This window comes from Mycteria americana, chromosome Z (genome assembly GCF_035582795.1).
Source record: "Mycteria americana isolate JAX WOST 10 ecotype Jacksonville Zoo and Gardens chromosome Z, USCA_MyAme_1.0, whole genome shotgun sequence".
NCBI lineage: Eukaryota > Metazoa > Chordata > Aves > Ciconiiformes > Ciconiidae > Mycteria > Mycteria americana.
The window spans coordinates 12,436,008-12,455,846 of record NC_134396.1 but is presented as its reverse complement, the minus strand read 5'-3'; the positions used below and the strand labels follow the sequence as shown (position 1 = coordinate 12,455,846).

At 39.8% G+C, this 19,839-nt stretch overlaps 1 protein-coding gene across 6 annotated transcripts in view; it reads left to right on the top strand.

Moving 5' to 3' along the window:
- The window catches only part of PLPP1 (phospholipid phosphatase 1), a 66,102-nt gene that overhangs the window by 44,896 nt on the left and 1,367 nt on the right, over positions 1-19,839 (top strand). For 5 of the 6 annotated variants that reach the window (XM_075526540.1, XM_075526539.1, XM_075526536.1 and 2 more), the window contains 2 exons: positions 5,177-5,234; positions 18,303-18,479. In XM_075526540.1, coding sequence (XP_075382655.1) covers positions 5,177-5,234; positions 18,303-18,479 — 235 coding nt within the window. Of the gene's footprint in view, positions 1-5,176; positions 5,235-5,725; positions 5,770-18,302; positions 18,480-19,839 lie in introns of those variants that run through there. The other variant, XM_075526541.1, reaches the window with a different exon arrangement.

Genomic DNA, 19,839 nt, shown 5'->3' with positions numbered 1-19,839 from the left:
CAGTTAGATTATTCCACCGGTGTGTAATATTTCTGTTTAAATAAACAAAACTTACATGATACCTGCATACTTGTATGTATTGTGAGATATTTCTTCAATTCCCAGAGGGGTGGAAGAAATCCCCAACAAATTATGCCAGCAGAAGTTTTTAAACTTCGAAATCTGGTCAACGTAGCAGCGAAGACAAGCCTTGTAGTACTCATAACTGAGCAAAACCACTACATGTTGATCTTGAGCTTGGGAAAAAGTTATCTTATACCCCTGTTTCTTGCACTTCTGCAGGGCTTATTTCAAAAGGGTGGTGGTGGGGAAGCTGGTTAGAAATTAGAAAAAGAGTGCCTATTTCTTCCTAGAACCTGCTAGATCTGTTTTATGTCAGTAGAATAAACAGGGAGCTTATTCTTTTGTAATATAAGCATATGGTAAGATAGCCTGTAAAAGCAAAAATGTGTAATTAACTGTCTGCAAAAAAACCTGGGCATAATCTGATGTGTATTGAGTGTCAGCATTGGCAAAGTTTTTTCACTATCTGCCACTACTTAAAGTAGAGCTGAGTGGATCTACCCGTCACCCCAAATACGATTAGGGAATTTTGCAAGACACTAATTATTAAGTCTCATGTCAAAACACCTTTGTCAATAGAATTGTCCAGATGAGGATTACTGACATGGAAGGACTCTGGCAGCTTTTTGCTCTCTAAGTGTGAGGCTTTGTACTTAAGTGTGGGTTTAACTACTGGCGGAGAAGGAACAAAGTGGAGAAATTGGGAATACTGTCTTTTGAAAATGGGTTTCTGAGTAGTTGCTGATATTGTTAAAATAGGTGAACTACTTGTGCATTTACTTACACATTTCTTTGCAGTAATCACAGAAGTGCTTAATTTCAGAGTCCTCAAACCTTTCAGCCCCCACTGATCTTGGAAGTTGTACTTGTGCATGTCTAGCACTTGAGAAAAGAGCAGGTGCTGTGAAAACATGTGGATTGCTGAATGCAGAGAAAATTGACTTTAAAGAATATGGTGCTTCAGTTTAAGTGTAGGACTAGCACTTTATTAAACCACGTCCTCTAGGAATATTTCCCTGACAGGCATGTGGAGCTCTCTGGCTTATTCAACAGAGACGTGCTGGGCTGCAGCTCTGCCTGGCACTTATTCCTGTCCAGATCAATGGAACGGGTAACACGAATGTCAGTGGAAGCTTTGAGTCAGACTTGGAGAATCCAGAGAACTTGAGGATAGAAAGGACTTGCTGGCTAATCCAGTGGGTGGTTTTATTCGCTTTGATGTGGGAGTGTGCATAATGTTTTGCTGGGCCTCCTGTTTTTCTGTAAGGGATCATTCCATAATTCAATATTTATATTGGGAAGATTGCCTTATCATTCAGCCTCTGCCAGGTTTATTGTGGTACCATAAGATACGCTTTCTTCTGGTTTATCCCTTTCTACTGTCATTTCCAATACATTAATTTCTCACCATTTAATGCTCCACTATGCCATATGTATTTAGCTATTTCCTAGTCTCGTGTTTCACTAAGGCTATTCGCTTCCCTGTCACACTCCTGCACTTTCCTTAAATGTTTCTACATATTCAGGTGTCCTTACAAACACATTATATGGAGTCGTGACATCAAGCTTGTTTACTGAGCTCCAGTGTTCAGTAATTCACTTATGAAATAATGCACTTTACAAAATACTGCCAAGCAGAACTTACTACTTAAAACATGCTCTTTCTTGCAAGTGACAGTGTAAGACAAATGATCCTTTTATTTGCTGTGTGTTATGTTCCATTTTTCTACTAATTGAAGAACCTTCTGTCAGGTGAGCTCTGCTCCCTAGGCTAAGTTGCATGGAAAAGAATAGAACGGAATGAAACGGTTGTTGGTGTGAAGTCCTGCAAGGCAATCTGTCTTAGACTTGCTTATCTGGGACTAGAAATCCTGGCTAAAAGTACTGAGTGGTTCAGTTCAATTATTTCTTGTAGGAATTGTTTGTACTTTGATTATTCTTTTCAGGTAATCTTTAAAAATGCAGACTTACAATAACAATCTGTAGTGATTAATTGTAATCAGTTGTATGGTAACCTTTTTAAGGAAGTATAGTGTCTTTACTTTTGTTTTTATTATAAACCGTGTGAAATTTGTGCCAAAACTTAAAACTTAAGAAAGCTAAACAGCCCTTAAATTACCTTCTTCTAGGACCTTTTTGATATGTCCAGCTGTACTGTATGCATTGGAAACTGAGAGTATACTTTAGACCTCAACTGAGAACTAAAACTGGTTTCATGTTACTGCTTAAGGCATTCTTCTAACTCGGTAGTAATATATTGCCCAAGTGGAAATAGTTAAAGCTTATGCTTTTTCCTATTAAAATGAAGCCTTGTTCTTCACACCGCAAGTGATGTGTGAGGTAGGTATTGATGGAGTAAAAGGCATGGATCTCTGCAAAGCTGTTCTCTTGATGTCAGCCTCTGCCATTTTGGAAAGAATCAAAACAAGACTTTGCACTTTCCAGACTTATTTCATGACACTACAGTTTCACTGGATGCTGTTTTAATTTTCATTTGAAAAAGATGTCCTGAAATCTCATGTGCAAATTCCTACTGGGATAATTTAGCCTTTCCTTCATTAGCGGAAGGTGGGGTTTTGAGGGTTGTCTATACCATTTTATTTATAATGTATTTTCTTCTAATACTGCTGCATTCTTGAGACTAGTAAATACTGGTTGGCTTTTTAATTAAAAATGTATTTATTTTTGAAATGCTGTGTCATGGCAAGCCAGCACTTGCAGTATTGATCAAAGAAGCCTGGGCTGTGCAGCCACTTGGCTGGTTTGATAGACAGGATGTTCTCCAGGCTTTGGGAAGATGTTTGTGTGCTGAGGAATTGTTGGGAAACTTTTCCATTGTCAAACTTTGTGTTTGAAAGGGTTTTAGGTTATGTGTGGTTTTTTTTTTTTTTAAAGACGTCTGTTTTTTAAAGAAGTCTAGAGACAGCAGTATTGCCAAAGAAATTTCACAGGGATTGCACAATATACAAGCTGGATCAGTACTTTGTCCCAGTTGTATTTCTGGCAATACTTCATGTGCTAAGCACAACATTTTCAATCATGTACAGCATACTTATCTACGCCTGATGAGAACGCCTCCAAATCTTGTAATGTTCAACTTGGAACAAGGCATTCTTAATGTTACATTGGGCTAATACATGCCTAAAACCAATAATGGCAGTAGTCAACACCACCTTTAAAATGGTAGAGGAATTCCAAAATAAACTTAAAGAATTTTATTTATTCCTTCTCTTACTTACTAGCCTTCTGAATTCCTTCAGTTGGCAATAAGTTGCCTTCAGGAATTGTAGGAAACGTCACTTTATGAACAACAGGAATAGCCCCAAAGTCAGTGGGTAAAATATTGGCATAGGAGCCAGGAATTCCTTATTCTGTATCTTCTGTTCTGTAGAACAGCATGCTTTGCTTTCATGGCTCAGATGACATGTTTGTCTGAAAGACAAAGCTCTTCAAAATGTGTATTGTATTGGCTTTCATAGTAGACTCTTGCCCAGAGATTTTACTGGTGAAGAGTACTAAAGTAGAGAAGGGATGTCTAGCTAAAATATAATCTTAATGGTTTTGAATTTTAAATGTCTGAAGATAACGCATTGTCAATACAGTTTTTCTATTTAAGAATGAAATTTAAAACTATCGGGGGGGGGGATGTGTGAATATATATTCACTTTTGTGTCTGTGTGACTATATATATATAGTCATACATACAAAAGTAATCTTATTCTTTTCATGATTGCTTATTTAGTACCTCTGAAACTGAAAGCTATTGGCAGTGCTTTGAATCAACTGTAAACCAAGAACTCTAAAACCTATGGAGGAAAGCTATGTGGTTTTTTTCTGATAGGTGATGCAGTTTTGTAATATTACGCATGCAAATGAATGCAGGAAGTTTTGCAATTTCACTTGTGCACAAGATTGTTTTGTTGCCGCCTTTGTGGTATTTGAGTAGTGAATGTTTAACCCAATTATCTTACTGCACATCAAGAGCTGCCTTCGTTACTCTGGGACTGAAGAGCAGAAATGTGTCCCTTGACCAGGAATTGCCCTGGCCTTAGGCTCCCTGCCTGGCTGAGGCACCAAAACAGGGACCTTCTGGATATGGTTGAGGGCAGTCTGGAGAGCTGTGAAACTTTTTATTAAGTTGACCTTGTCTGTGTATGCCAAAATCTTAAGCGAGGAGTGCTGTGTGTACAAGGCTCTGCACGTAAAATAGAAAAAATAGTTTAAGTACAGTTTCTTTAATTTCTCTGCTTAAGACTGAATTAGGAATGTCCTTCCATTTTGCCCTCTGTTCTTGACGAAGAGATGGGTGGGATTTGTTTTACAGCTGTGATACTCAGCTCCTCACAGAAACCACCTGTGCAGGGGAGACCTTGCTGAAGGCACCCTGGACTGTCAGCATCAACTGTCCAAGTCCCTTCAGTCTGGACCTGCTAGAAGCCTTTATGAGTTGAAGGCAACATTGACACTCTTTAAATGAGATAGCCAAGTAGGAAGCTGTTTCTACAAATACTAGATGAGGTGTCATCTTTTGCAGTTGTCTGGCTAATGAACTTCCTTCCTGCCTTTCCCCCTACCCTTCAATGATAGATGATTGTGGTCTGTATGAATTAGTACATTTAACAAAGGTCGAGTTAACTACTGCCTCTTGATGGTAACCAAATGCAACACATTGGTGATTAATGTGTCATTTGTTCTCATACACATACTGTGACTATCAGATACGTAATTTTCAAAATTGATAACATTTACAGTATGCTGGTTTTTATCAAGATGATGAAACAAATATACTGCTTTAAAGGACACTTGTTTTCTAGCTTCGAGGATGTGTTCACTTACTGTTCAAACTTCAGTCAAAGGGCTAGTAGTTACTACCTGATGTAGAGATCAATTAAATGCTGGAATAGGATAGCTGCTGGGTAGTGATACCTCTGCTGTCTATCAAAGACTGTTGCCAGACATGGCTGTTGTACCTAGATAGCCTCCTTGAAGAAAAAGCATGGAGATGTTTGCATTTTACCAGTTCGCTTGTGTAAGATAAATTCGTATCACTGTAGACTGAGTGCTGAGTGTTGCAAAAGAAAAATAATGAGATGTCTCCTCTCTTCTTTTCCAGACTATCATTTTACTCTGGCCATTCTTCGTTCTCCATGTACTGCATGCTCTTCCTAGCAGTAAGTATGCTCTTTCTATGTAAATGGCAACAAAAAGTCTCTTGGTTAGCTAGTACAAAAATTGAAATATTTACTTGGCTGCTTTGTGCAAGGGACATTGCTTTTGTAGGATACTTCTCTGAGATAATTGAAGATTTCTCAGTAGGAGTTGTAGGGGAACGCCACTGATACTGGGACAAGAAGTAGAGTTATGTTCAATATGCCTAAAAATACTTAATATGGTAATTGGCTTGTGTGTCTTGTCTAAAATTAACCTGGTGACAAGTAGGTTTGGAAAATAAGCTGCTACTTGAATTTAGTTATTGGTAAGTATTGCAAGCCATATAAAAATACGTAATAGGATATGTCTGACTTAATGAAACATGCAAAGCCTATTTAAATAACAAAAACCCTAAACTTAAACTCTGACCAAATGTGGGTGGGCCCATAAGCACGAAACAGCAGATCAACTTGAATTTTTAAATTCCTTTTAATTTTCTCCTGTCTTTTAGAGGTGGGGAGGGAGCATGAGGGAAGCGAGGGGACAGATCTGTCTGTAAGTAAATACTAATGATAAGGTCAATTCACTAATGCTTCAATGGAAGCCCAATATATTTCAGTTCAAATTGTTCGAAGTCAGCTAGGGCAAATTATCATCACTTCTAGGATAAGCTTTATAACACTGAAAGATTGATTTGGATGTTCTCCCCCTGCTAATTTGTAACACAGAGGGTATTAAAGAACTTGTGCAATTTTGTTGTTTATGTAGTTGTAAAATTAAGCTCTAGTCCTGGATATAAATTGCTAACATAATACATACATGCCAGTATCTCCACAGAGCTCAATTCAATTTGCCTTCTTATCTTGATTGCATCTTCAATTTTTTTGCTGTCTCTTGGCAATAGTACAACATCCACAGCGAGTAGACAGATTATTCGAACTAAACTAAAACCCTACAACCACATACAGAAAGAGGTGGCTCTTCAGTATGACATAGATCTTTTTAAACTTTATTTTAAGGTTTTTCAGAAGCTCAGTGTTCTGTTTGGACCTATCATTGCAGTTTGTTTGTGGCTAAACCCGTATAGTTCCTTTCCCCTCTCTTGCCTGTCTTTATCTAATGTAAATACAAAGAGTTCATGGAAGTATTAGGTCTTGGGTCTTGGGTTTGACTAGAATATAGTGCAACTTCCTATTTGTCAGCTGTTTTTTAAAAAATACAATAAAGTGTCTTCACTTGCTCATTATGACTGGCAATCTCCAAAATTATATAGGTCCACTTGTGATATGTTTCCAAAAACAAACCCACCATTTCCATAGTACAGTGGAGCAATTACTGCTGTATAGCAGCCTAACACTGATTTGCTCCATTGGGTTCAGCCATACCCTTATGATCCAACTTCTCCGTGCATGGTTTTGTTGAGCAATGTGAGAATGTGATTCTGAGAGGTGGCAGTATCACAAACTTAAGAGACAACAAAAAATTTGCTAGGTGTGTGGCAATGAGTATGGTTTATAATTTATTCCAACTGGATTACAGTAATTTGGCAGGGATCTGAATCTGTCTGAACTCTTACCTGTCACAGGTATGTGTAGGGAGAGTCCTGCTTGCTGCAGCCTGGGGAAAAGGTGGTGGTCAAGACTGAGAGAAAGGGGTTGCTAGTTTCAAACCTTGCATATGTTAATTAAAACCTGTGTGTGCCTTGACTGCCTGCCCCTCCCCTAATACTGAGGCCATCTTTAGTTGAATACAATATAAGATACAATAGAAGATGTGCTGAACAGCTTGTACTTCAGGCCTTGTTTGTTTAACCTACTAGGATTTGAAACGATGCAGCCTTTGGCAAAGAAAGTCAAGAATGCTGTATTTTGAAGATACTAGCTTCATGTGGGTTGAATAATGCTTTCTGTAGTTGCCTGGGGCATGGTTTTTTGAATCCATGCAAAGGAGCTTGTGTGGAGAGCTCCTGAACAGGCAACTATGAACCTTACCTGTCTTGGGGCTTTATGTGTATGTGTGTGTGAGCTTCAGTCTTAGAAGCTTCAACCTTCTGCGTGGGGGAGAAGTGGGACAGTGGAAGTAAAATCCATCCTCTATATGACATTTTGAAATGCTGTAAATCCAGAGCTTGTGTCAGTCCTGGTTCAGCAATGAAATAAAACTTGCTGTGGCTCAGCATGCTGCTACAGAAACTGTCCTTGTGTTCATTCAGTTCTGTAGCAACCACAAGACAACATGGCTTTACTTAGCTCCCTTAAACTAGAAGGGTACAAATGTCTTTAACAAATGTCACGTTAAAAGAGTTAAACAGTAAGTGTTTTATTGGAGATCAGTTTGTTATTCAGTAAACTTGTCAATGAGTAGCCAGAACCCTGGCTAGAGGAGGCGGCATTCTTCATCTATTCCTGCACCCCAGTGTCTTGTCTTGTCTTGTCTCTGACTGAGCTATTGCCCAGTACAAATAAGAGGCTTTGTGGAGATTAGACTTCTACTTTCTTCGGTCTTGTAATAAGATTATGCATCCAGAAACTGTTGGGAGGCCTTCACAGGGACATCTGAAGAAGTTTAATGACTCCTGTGCAGGATGCTTTTACCTTGCTGATTAACACAGCATTACTGCATACCAACCTTTGCATTGAATGTGGTCTTTTTATTAAAAAAAAAAAAAAAAAAAAAAAAAGTACAGATGTCTTCAAGCAGACAGCTACTGCAGGAAGGTGAGGAAAACTGCTTTCTAACCCTCCCCCTGCCATGGCAAGGCAGAGTGCTGCCACTGGCTCTAAACCAAACCTGTGGCACTTGATAACCTGTTCGTTAACTGAAGACTCTGATGCTGGCTTCATCTGTTCTTTGCACACTTACTCCAGCCACAGATGGAGTCATGAGCAGGACAGAATCGTTAACATGTGGCGTTACTCAGTCAGTATTAATCATAACCAGACACTACCATGCTGGTTTCTGGAGAGACTGGAGGAGTCTGCCATGTGTGCATACTGCAGAAAGCATACTCTTAAATGTTACTTCCTGAACATGTGTACTGTGTCAGGTTATGCATTTCAAAATTGAGGGAACATTTTGGGGGAATCAAAGGGGAAATGATCCCTGCCACAGACAGCACAAATACTGCAACCGTGAAATGAGATGTTTGAAGTGTGTGGCTTAAAGCCACCTTGCAAAATACTATGCAAAGCAGTGAAATACTTCTGCAGCTTCAGTTACTTAAAGCAGAATTGCTGAATTACAAACAAGTTAAATTGTAGCTTTTTTTCTGTTCTGCGCACCTGCACGTGGTGGATTAAACACAAACGTGAGGTGGTTCATCAGCATTTTCAAATGTTTTAGATTCTTTAAACCTTTGATAACATGAGAAATTCCACAAGTCTCAGTGCGAACTGTGGTATCTGAGTTCTGACTGCATGGCTTTGTTGGTATCAGGAGAAAAAAATTGCAATTTTGAACATAATCCTGTGCTGCATGTCCCACCTCATAGTGAGGGCAGTACATGGAAACACCTGACAGATCAGGCTTTATACTTAATGTGAAGGAAGTTGTTGACAAAAACTGTAAGCTGTAGGTGCTGCTGGGCACGTGTTTTTTTTTAAAGGTTCATCTCTTAGGGATGTTGCGACTTTAATGACTTCATATTCTGGGGGCTTCATTACCCTGGAAGCAGGGATTTAGTCTGGATGGTCTCTCATTTTTTTACTTCAGGAGCATATAGAAGAAAATGTGTGATTCAGTTCAGAAGGAAGGATAGAAGCTGAAAAGCTTAAAATTCCAAATTGAAAATACATAACTTGAATTTAAAAAGAGCTAAAGAAACATGAAATAATATCATGCCACATGAACCATTCAAAAGGAATAGTCTAAGCAAGCACATATCTGGGAATTTGAAGCATTTCTCCTTAGTTTGTCTTTTGGTTTGTGGGACAGCATTGGAGAGCAGAACTTAAGACTTAACTTCAGGCACGGAAATACTTACTTGGTATGTAATTTGGGCTCATGTCTTTCTGGGGGGACACAAATAACCTTTGTTCCCCAGCATTTATGGTTACTTAATATTGTCTGTCTTGGGTTCCTTACAGGAGCAGCATTCACCTTCCATGCATGTGGCAGTCAAGATTTTAAAGGTTATCTAAATAAAAGGAATGAGTCTGATACCATATCAACTTATGTACTTCCATAGTTCATTAAGCTAGTCCCTGCTTAAAGCCTTTTATGGCAAAGTATAATGAATCTATGCTTTGTTACCATGTTTGAATTGTCAGTGTGCTCATGTGCAAAATCTCTACTTGAACTGGTCTTATTTAGCTTGCTGTATGTGACTATCTGGCATTAAAACAGAAGCAAGGGCAGCGCCTACTGCAAATCACGGTGGCACCTGTCATTGAGAAATGAGGTTTGCTCATCTGCAGAGTAAGGAGAATGTATTCTGTTTCATAAAACGCTTATCTAACAAGTTCTAAAAGAATGATAATATGATAGAAATGTGTGGGGTTTGAATAACTTTAGGGAGTGTTAAATAATGTATATAATCTACCTATTTAAATAAGCAGTAGTGTATATCACTTATCATTCTTACAGCATAGAGATCACTGCTGCATTTTTAACAGGATGGTGTATTGCCATGTACCTGTAAAAAAGCCATTGTGTCTAGCTGGATCAGTTTACGTCCTGGGTTTTCAGCTTACTGCCAGGTTAGACTTATGGTTTCTTCTAGTCTCTGACTCACTGGTATATGGAATGAGTGAAACCACAGAAAAAGTCTGTTTGCAGATTGTCAGGGCAGGAAGCTGTGGTGGAGAATGTATTTTGAGATTCATTTGGCAGGGCTAGGTGGGTCACTTTGGGTCCAGACAGAGCTGTTATCTCTGGGATGCTTTTGCCAACAACAGCTTCATGTGGAAACTTAGAGAGAGTTTGAGCTGCAACAGTATGTGGGAACCCAGTGACCTAACAGCAGATGCTGGATCCCAAATTGTCTCCATCATCCCCTCCCCCTGCTACTCCTTTCCTTCCATAGTTAAACAGTTGGCACAATCTCTCCTGTATCAACAAAACCATTTTATCTTGGCTTGGAGAATGGGAGGGCGAGTGTAGTTGAACACATCTTCTAGCAACGTCCACGCGACCGAACAAGCACCCTTCCTCTAGAGCGGGAGGTGCTGCAGTTAATCATAAGGTTTTGAGTCAATGGTTTTTAAACTTACGTCTGAAAGCTATTGTAAATTAAAATGCTAAATGCATGCTGTCTTCAGTAGCGAGAATGACCCACTGCAACTATTGCAGTTGGCAGAAATGAGTGCAGCCCTGAGGATCAAGTTCCTGTAATGGAGTCGGTCTTGGCCGGAGCTGGCCTGGGCACTTCCCTGCCTGCACCTAACTCAGGATTAAGAACAGGGCAGCAGAAACCCAGCCAAGCTGCCCTGCTATTCTGGGGATGGCAACGTGTTTGTGTTGCTTGGACATGGGATGAAAGGGGATGATGAATCTTTGCATGATGTAACTGGAGTAGCTCTCAAGCTCTCCTACAGTTCATTGGGAAAGAACATCTTGTGTGTCCAAGGTCACAGGGAATTACAGACGAGAACAGGAGGGCAACTGATATTTCAGTGACCTGGGCTGACAGCCTTCTTTTGCAGAGAGACCATAGGCTAAACACAAGTGAAAGTGGGGGTTAGGCTGCTTTTTGTGCTCATGCTCCTAAATGTGCCAGTCAAGCTTTGCTCTTGAAATCTCCTACTTTAATTGTTTATGTTGGGATTGGAGGTTGAGTGAAACAGTACCCAAATAAGAGCCTGGGAGCCTTTAACACAGTATTTTAGGTATGTCTGTTTGCATGGCAGTATTTCCTTACTTTCCCAGATGCTACTGACTAGAGCTACAGAACAGTCCTTAATGTGTTCCTGCCCACATGAAAGTTGAGGACTACCTAGTCTTCAAGAACTAATGAAAAGACATTTGTTACTGAAAATGTTTTGTCTGGCTATAGTGGGTAATAGCAAGCATCTTACTTGAAGCAGAGATTAAAAAATAAAGGGTAACTGGTCATGCTGTGAGGCTCAAGTATGGAGACACTTGAACTTCTACTTGTAGGGGCTGCTAGTATTCTTTTAATGTTGGTATTTAGACTTTTTAATAGTAAGCAAACAAAGCAAAACAACTTCTCCATAGATTGCTTGGGAGCCATGGCTGTCAGTAGTGATGAGATTATTGTGAATTGGCTCTTGTAGGACTGAGCTGAAAGTAAGACCTTGCAGTGCTTATGTTCTTCTAGCAAAGGTTTCTGTAACTTGGTAGGCACAACACAAAAATATTTACTCCAAGCAGAAGGAACATATTTAGGTTTTTTTCTCATCAGAAAAGAGCCAAGTGTTAGCATTTGCAATAGAATAAAATATTACTGCTTATCCTGCTTTATGGTAAAATGATGTCAATAAACAATTATTTCTGCAATGTACAGCCAAGTTGAGGCTGGAGGATTAAAAACCAAAACAACTGTACCTGTCCAGTGGGAAATGTCTGTACAGAATAGATGGATTGTACTTTTGATATTGAATTGAGAGTTGGGCTATTACTAGTAACAGACAGGATTTTTTCCCATTGCATAGGAGGCAGCACTTGCACATCAATTGCCTTTTGACAGCAGCATGTAGCTGTCTTAAAGAGGCCAGACTAGTATGTATTCTGCCTTTTCTCCCTAGTCTGGTTGGGTTTTTTTCCCTTAATTCAGCTGTCCAGTGTACCAGTTCCCCGTACCAGCTCACCATAGGGCTATTCAAACATCAGAGCTGGCACAGGGGAGTCAGCAGAAATACATGGTTAGAGTAAAAGGAATAAACCATCCCTTTGAACAGCAGCCTGGATACACATCCACCTCGAAGTAACTGCAGACCTATATCCTTTTCCTTCACTGGAAGAGGAAAAATGAATTCTGAAATGTTGCTGCTTCTTTCCTTTGTTTTCTGCCCAATCAAAATAAAACTAAAGAATGGATAATATTGCAGATATACCAGGGATCATAAATACGTATTTCTTAAGAAAAGGAGACCTCATTAAAAAGGCAAAATAAACTTTGAAGTCTAAGTTGCCTTTTTCTTTCTTTTTTTTTTTTTTTTTAAGAACCCCAGCTCATGAGTGACTCATGAATTCTGCTACATCTCTGTAGTGCTTTTATAATACAGTTTTCTGTTTGGATGTCAGCCTGTTGTTTAAAATTACATGGGATAGGCATTATTCATATTAACATCAACCTTCACATGAAACAAACTGCACCTTGATTTCTGGTTTGTAGGCAGTGTCTTGTTGGTTGATGCCTAGAGCTCTGTGTTTATTCATAGATACAGTGCTTACAGGTATAAAACAAGCTGCTGCACTTGTATGTAACATTTGCATAAACACAAGATTGTATATGACAGGTTATTTCTCAGCACATCTTGTGGCTCTTGGCCATTGTTTTGTGCTCAGAACTGCAATTTTTAAACTGTTTCCTGGATTTCTTACACTTCCTTGAATTCCAGAGTTTGTGCTAGCTGAAATATGATTAATAGCTTTTATACAAAGCTATTTGAGTAATAGCTTTTCTACAAACTAGCTTTTATACAAAGGAATCTCTAAAGCTTCCTGTAACATGCAGAAAGGGAAGAGCTATTTTGCAAACCTTCACAGAAGTAGAAAGCTTGGAAGATCTCTGAAGGGGCCTTTTTTCTCCCCTGTTGCCTAGTCTGAGCAGGGCAGAGGTGTCTTGGTCTGTACTGCTGGATTGTTTAGCAGGATTGGAACAGTGAGATGGCAGATCATCCATCTGTCTAAATGTTTTCTGTTACTTTATAGCATTATGCCAGAATCCAGGGTGAGTGTCTCAGCTCTTTCATTCTTTTGGAGAATCTTGTTTGAATAACTGCTTGTGTCAGAGATACTCAGGTGCAAACTGTGTCTTGTAGAAGTGTGTAGTACTGTGGTTACTGGAGTTCCCTCTCATCGCAGAAAGGCAATGATGCTTATTTACTGATGGAGCTGGAGGGTGGATAGTTATTTTGGTCTCTGTGCATCTACTCAGCTTCCTAATGGCAGACTTCAGTGTCTTAGGAGTGGGGGGGATTGTGTCCTGTAAGGATGTCCTTGGGTTATCTATCCGCAGAAATGGAATCTTCCTATCCTATAAATGTGCCTGGATTCTCAGCCTTTATTCCTAACCTCAGGTCTCCTGGAGAATTTTGCCCCATCTTTTATCATATTAGTTACTCTGAGGCTGTTTTTTCTGTAGACTTTCAAACACTGGTGCCTCCTGTGCTTTCCTTTCTTCTTTCCACCCCTGCCTCATTAACAAAACCACCAACACACAGTACCTCCATATCCCCTCCCTCCAACCCAGAAATCCCAAAGCCAGCCACATACATGTGTACACACACTTTTGAGGTGGCTTATGCATTACTGTTTCAGAACTTCTTGGTTTGAGAAGAATCCTTATGGTGGATTTCCACAGCACTGATTACTGTTTGTGGCTCTCAGGATGTTTTGGGTCAGGAGACTTGCTTCGAAGTATGAGCTTCTCTAACTGTAGTCAATAATGGATACAAATACTAATTATAACTGCAGTAGGATGTTGTGCCTGCTAAGAGCAAAACGGTAATGCCATAGAGCTTTTTCTAATAATGGTAAATGCTAAGCTAAGTAAATGCCATTTACTTGCTCTCTCCCAAAACTTGTATTGACTACTATGGTCTCTCAAAGTAGGGCTTATTTCATAAGAAAACTGACTTTCTGGACCTTTGTTTCTCCTCCAGACTCTTACTACTTGTACTCAGACAAATTGAGAAGCGTTCTCATTTCCCTGTGTCACAGGGGAGTTTTTGCTCTAGGAAAACTATATTCTCTCTCTGTTTTGCTATTAAGTTCATGATGATGTGAGTATACTAGGATTGAGGAGACAAAAATAAGAGGGGAAAATACATACATCTCCAAAGGGGGAAAGTGTGCTTCTGTTCCTTAGGACAGAACAGGACACCTGTAGGAAATGCAATTAGTAGGGCCTTGTGATATCAGGGAACAAAATCCTGTTGAAGAAAATAACTTTTCGAAAAGTGACAGAACAAATCAATTGGTACAAGTAAAACTCTTCCTGGGTGGGGGAAAAACCCCCAAAACTTTCTTCCTTTTGACTTTCATTCTTGAAGGACTGAAAGTGGAGGAGGATTTCCCATACCTTAATAGGCAAAACATTTTGCAGTACAGAATTTTTGTGTAATAGGATTTTGGAAAAAAGCTGAGAAGGTATTGAATGAAAAATGACTGAGGAGTTTTAAATATGGAAACTAAATATCTGAAATACGACCTCAGTTAGTGGAGTGAGTAGGTTTTGGTAGATTTAAAAGAATTTTGTGCCCTTAAGGTTAGGGATGTGAGATGTTAGCTCTTACGAAATTTTCTTGTGAAGTCGCATGGTTACACCTCCAAAAGAGCATCTAGGAAATAAAAGGCACTGTACTTTACAATTAGGTAGGCAGGCATGTGTGTATATGTATATTAATACTGCTTTGGTGGAAGAGCAAATACTTGAAAGCTATGCTAGAAGCATTAAGAGTAGCAAGTAATTCTCCAGTTGCAGGGACCCTTCCATTCATGTCTGTGGCTGCTTGCAAGAAGCCACAAAGTAGCTGTGAGTCTCTCTTCATTCCTGTGTGTATTTTTAGAAATGAAGTACTAGACCATAGATTAAGAAGAAACTTGTGTTCAGGATGTGTGTGGTGTAGAGAACATATTTTCATTATAGAGTAAGCATTAGCTAGTAGGGGAAAAAAGTTGGACATTATTTAATCCCATTAGGAGAGAGTTTCTGAGATCTATTTGTGCACTTTAAAAAGAACAAACAAACAAACATGAGAAACAGCAGGACGGAGGGGTGAAGATAACTAGATCACAGCTGAATGATATTACTGAACAATCAGACAGATGCTCAGAAACAGGATAGCAGGGAAGCTAGCATGGCCAAATAGCTGTCACTGTTAGGAGCACGTTGCTACCAGAACAGCTCCGGATGCTCCTGCGGGGTTCATAGGCTCACAAATGTATTTCTCAGCAACAAGTGAAATGCTGGTCAGGGGCATTACAGTAATATTAACCAGATGACGTTTCCTAAAGTTCCTGCTGCTTCTGTAAATTAGGAGCTTTACTTGTAAAGCTTATTCCTTTCTAGTAAAGAGACTTGGGTGGGGAGACAGGCAGGGATTTGCTTCTGTTTCCCTCCTTTAAGCCTGTGCTGTAAATGACTTCAAAGAGGAGCAAAAGAACCTGAGGCATGCTGTGCATATCGGGAGGGGTTCTGTAAACAGTCTGAAGTCATTGCCCTCTGTTAGTCAACAGGGTCAAAGTAGTAGTCAGTGTTAATGCAGCGTAACACCAGGACATGGCTATATTGTGCATATAATGCTATATAAGGACTAAAACTATATAAAGGACTCTTGGGCATACTTCTGGTATCAACCTTAGTTTCTGTTTAATGGAATTATAAGGCAAAAGCTCCTTCCTCTCTTTGGCTGCTTTATTTTCCTGTGCAGTCCTGCTGGCCTGTTAGCCCAGACGTGTCGCTGTTGTCTTTCTAAGGGTGAGTCATGGTAGTCAGAAGGATCTTTGCAGGGGAGCATGACTGCCTGAGCCTATTAAAAGCTACCTGCTTAAAAATAACATGGAATTTGCCATTGCAGCAGCTGGTTAATAAGCAATTTACTCTCAACTGAACAAAAAAATAACAGAAAAACAATTGTAACCAGAAGAACAGCTGCTACTTCTGAAATTAAACACAGCAGTGATGAGTCACACTGACACTTATCTGTGGTATGATTTCTCACCCTTCTCACACCTAGTTTTAGAATAATATAAATCCATCTGCTGGTAGAAGGTGCAAGAAGGGCTGTGGGCATTTCCTGTGCAGCTACTGGAGTTGGTGTGAAGAAGCACCTAGAACTGATGAAGCCTGCATGTGTTCTGCAGGTGATAAAGCAGCTCCAGATCTTCTCTATGACTGGAGGTTCTCTAGGAGGTACTCTCTTAGTACGGAAATTAAGTCTTCACACAGATGTTAAATCCAGGTTTCTTGTTTGATGCTTTGTCAAGCAGAAAGAAAATCTGAATGCCTGCTGTGTAAGGGAGATTCAAAGACTATTTTATTGGTCATTTGGTGTTGTGGGCTGGCATCTTTCCAAGTTTGCTTTTTGTTTGGCTTGCCTAATTTCCTTCCTCTGTTCAGAAGTAAACCTGGTTTCCCACCTATCTGCAGTTGCATAACCCTTTTTCTTTCTAATATGACTATACATTTTTGCCAACTACCAGAAATGCTTACATGGAAAAAACTTTATTACAGCAAAGTATTTTTAGCTGTCTTAAGCAGAATTTAGTGGGACTAGGGAAAGAGGAAAGAACAGCCAGTATCGCAGCATCAGCCAGCTCTTTTTAGGCTCTCAGCATGTGCTCCTTGGACCCACCTCTACTCCATTTGGCACTCTGCTAGTGTTCTGGTCTACTGTTGGTAAATCCAGAAGTAGTGTTAATGTAAGACCATTAAAACACCTTTTGTTAAAATAATTGTGTGACAGCTAATTTTTGAAGTGGCTAAACAGTATTTTCCGTAGTGGTGAAATTAAGGTCCCCAGAAATAGGTAGTGCCCACCACATGGGGGGAAGGGGGGGGATTATTTTCCAGTTCAGGCTTAGCTGTAGCTTCTTCAGAGTCTGATTTCACCTTGACCTTGCTATTAAAGAAAACCGGTTATGGATACGGTTGATCTTTTTGATGCTCCATTTATAGCTGAAAAAGTCAGCATGCCAAAATCATTATGTAAGTTACTTAGAGAAACCAACCAAACATTCCCCAAATGTTTAACTTTGGAAAGTATCACCTTTGCATTTACAGTGCATGCTCTATGCCTGTATTTACATTGTAAATGTAATGCTTCTAAAAGGTAGCCATGGCTTTTGAAGTTGGCAATGGTAGCATGCCATCGTAGTGTCTGAGGCCTGAGTTTTAGTTAGCTTCTACGATTTCACAAGACTGTCAATTAAGGTTTTGTACTCAACCTGAAGTTCCTAGATGGTACTGGAAAGATATACTTGAAATGTTAAATATAACTTCCAACTGTATTGTTCTTCTCCGTAAATACTGGAACTATAGTGCCTTTTTTGGTGACAGGATCAAGTTCCAGAATAAATTCAATGACGTTTACAGGCTGGATTTGGAGAACCTCTTCTTATAGCTAAAATAAGGGGTCTCTGTCCTAGACAGACCGGAGAAGGAGACAAAAGCAGGGTTTTAAGTTGGATGGGAAAGTAATAAATACTGTGAATTTGAGATAACACATCAAAAACATAGATACACACAACAGAGCTGAGGGCAGAGAAAAAGCATGGTAACTGCACATATGCTTTTTCTGAGGTGCTTACCAGAGTGGTAACATGGTTAAGATGCAGGACTAGGAACAGATGGAGCTCAGTGAAACACACCAGTGACAACTGAGGAATGTGATCCTAGAGGTTATCAATCATTATATCAAGTTAGTTCTGACGCTTAACTACAGCTGGAATATTATGCTAAAAGTTGAAAAAGTGAAAAACTTGTCAGCTCTATGTATAGTATATGTAAACTTCACTGAAGATGTTAATGGTCTTCCTGCTCAGAGCAAGATGGGGCTCCCTGTATTTGGAGGACTGTAAATTTGGATTGTTGCCAGCTATTTTTTTGTACAAGACCCACCTGTAGTTAATGCAGGAGTAAAATACTGGTTTGACTTCCACTGCATTCCTTCTAAGCCTTAAGTGGCTCTGGTATTACCAGTACCTCTATCCTGAAAATAGTCATTTGTCACATTGTTACAAATACAGCTAGTATCTATATGATGGTGTTACATAGTTTTATATAAAACAAAGATCAACACTGACTATCAAACTCTGCCTTAGCATACTTGTGAGACTGTAGCACTTGGAACATTTGTGGACATTATCATGTCTCTGAACACAAATTTCAACTCAACTCTTTCAACAGACGTTACTGCTTCTGTATTTACTGCATTTTATAATTATTTTTCTTTTCCTTTTAGCTTTACCTTCAGGCCAGAATGAAAGGAGACTGGGCAAGACTTGTACGTCCTACTCTACAATTTGGTCTTATTGCTGCATCTATTTATGTGGGTCTCTCACGTGTGTCTGATTACAAGCATCACTGGAGTGATGTTTTAACAGGACTCATTCAGGGAGCAGTGGTAGCTGTGCTCATTGTAAGTAGTTCCTGGGGGGGGTGTGTGTGTAAACACTGCTTTTGTGAACGGAACCTTGGAATTGCAGGCTGTGTTCAGAGGAGAGCAGACCTGTCTTTGTAATGCTTTGAAAATTGCTGGAGAGGGGAAACAACTCCTTGAACTGGGTGTAGCAATAGTACTTTGGGGAGTGAGGCAAACTCTGGGCCAATGATGAGATAAGTGGCTGTTTTAGCTGTTAGACAACAATGAAATTGTCTGTGCCCAAGAGCTTTTCAAATAACCGAGATGGAAATGGTCAACTGCAAAACCACGTGGGCCTCTATATAACCATACCTTTTGCTTCTAGCCAAATTCTAAATCTCAAGTACAACAGCAGAGGAGAACTGTGTATGAGATAAGCAGGGCAAAAAAAAGGCCTTTAAGGATAGGGACAAAGACAGCATGAAAGTGTCTGCCGCTGCCAGCTTATACAGCCTATTTTTTCAGTCCAATGGGAAACTAAAACTCTTCACCACTTCTTGTGTGCATTTTGACTGCTAAAAGGGTGTTCGCAACAACCTGCATGCGAAGCTTAGTTGTACTGATGAGTGAAAAGCTATCCCAAAGAACAGAGAATCAGCTAAGCTTGGAGCTGCAGGCCTGGTTGACTTAGTGGCAGCAGTTGTGCTGGCTGTCACCAGAGTGCCATGGTTGATTCATCCGTGGGAAGCGACAGATCAGAGAGACTTCTGGTTCAGAGACAAGAGCTAATTGAGATCGTAGTGAGGAATTCAGTTATCAGGAACTGAGGCTCACCTGTAAGAACCACCTCCAAGATTTTACTCTTTCTCAGCTGGAAGTCAGAAGGGTATGGTTCATTTCAAGACAAAGCTTTGTCTACTTGTTGCAGTCAATCATCAAAACAAATCTTCAAGCAGCTCTGGGAAACCCTACATACTGCATTAGCTGTTATTAAATGGCTGCATGTTAACTAAAACATAATCCTACACCTCATTTTTGTACAGTCTCCTTTTCTAAGAAAAGGACTGCAGGGAATGAGAAACATCAGGGATTGAAGAGCTGAGGGCACTTTTATTAGGAAAACAAGTTTAGTGAAGGGTGTTGGATGTTTGAGAGGATATCTTAGAGGTGTTTGGTAATACAAGAATGAGTAGAAAGTGGCATGACAGTGAACGGAGTTGAAAGGTGAGGAAATGATTGCTAAAAATACTACACACACACACACCCCCAAACCCTTATCTGAAAGAACTGAAGAGTTCACCTCCAGAAACAGAAAGCTGAGATAAAGCATGCTGGGGCAGCAGCTGCAAATGGAGCACTAAATTGAGTCAAGTGAATTCAGCATTAAGTGGAAGCTGAAACTCATCTGGTACGCAGC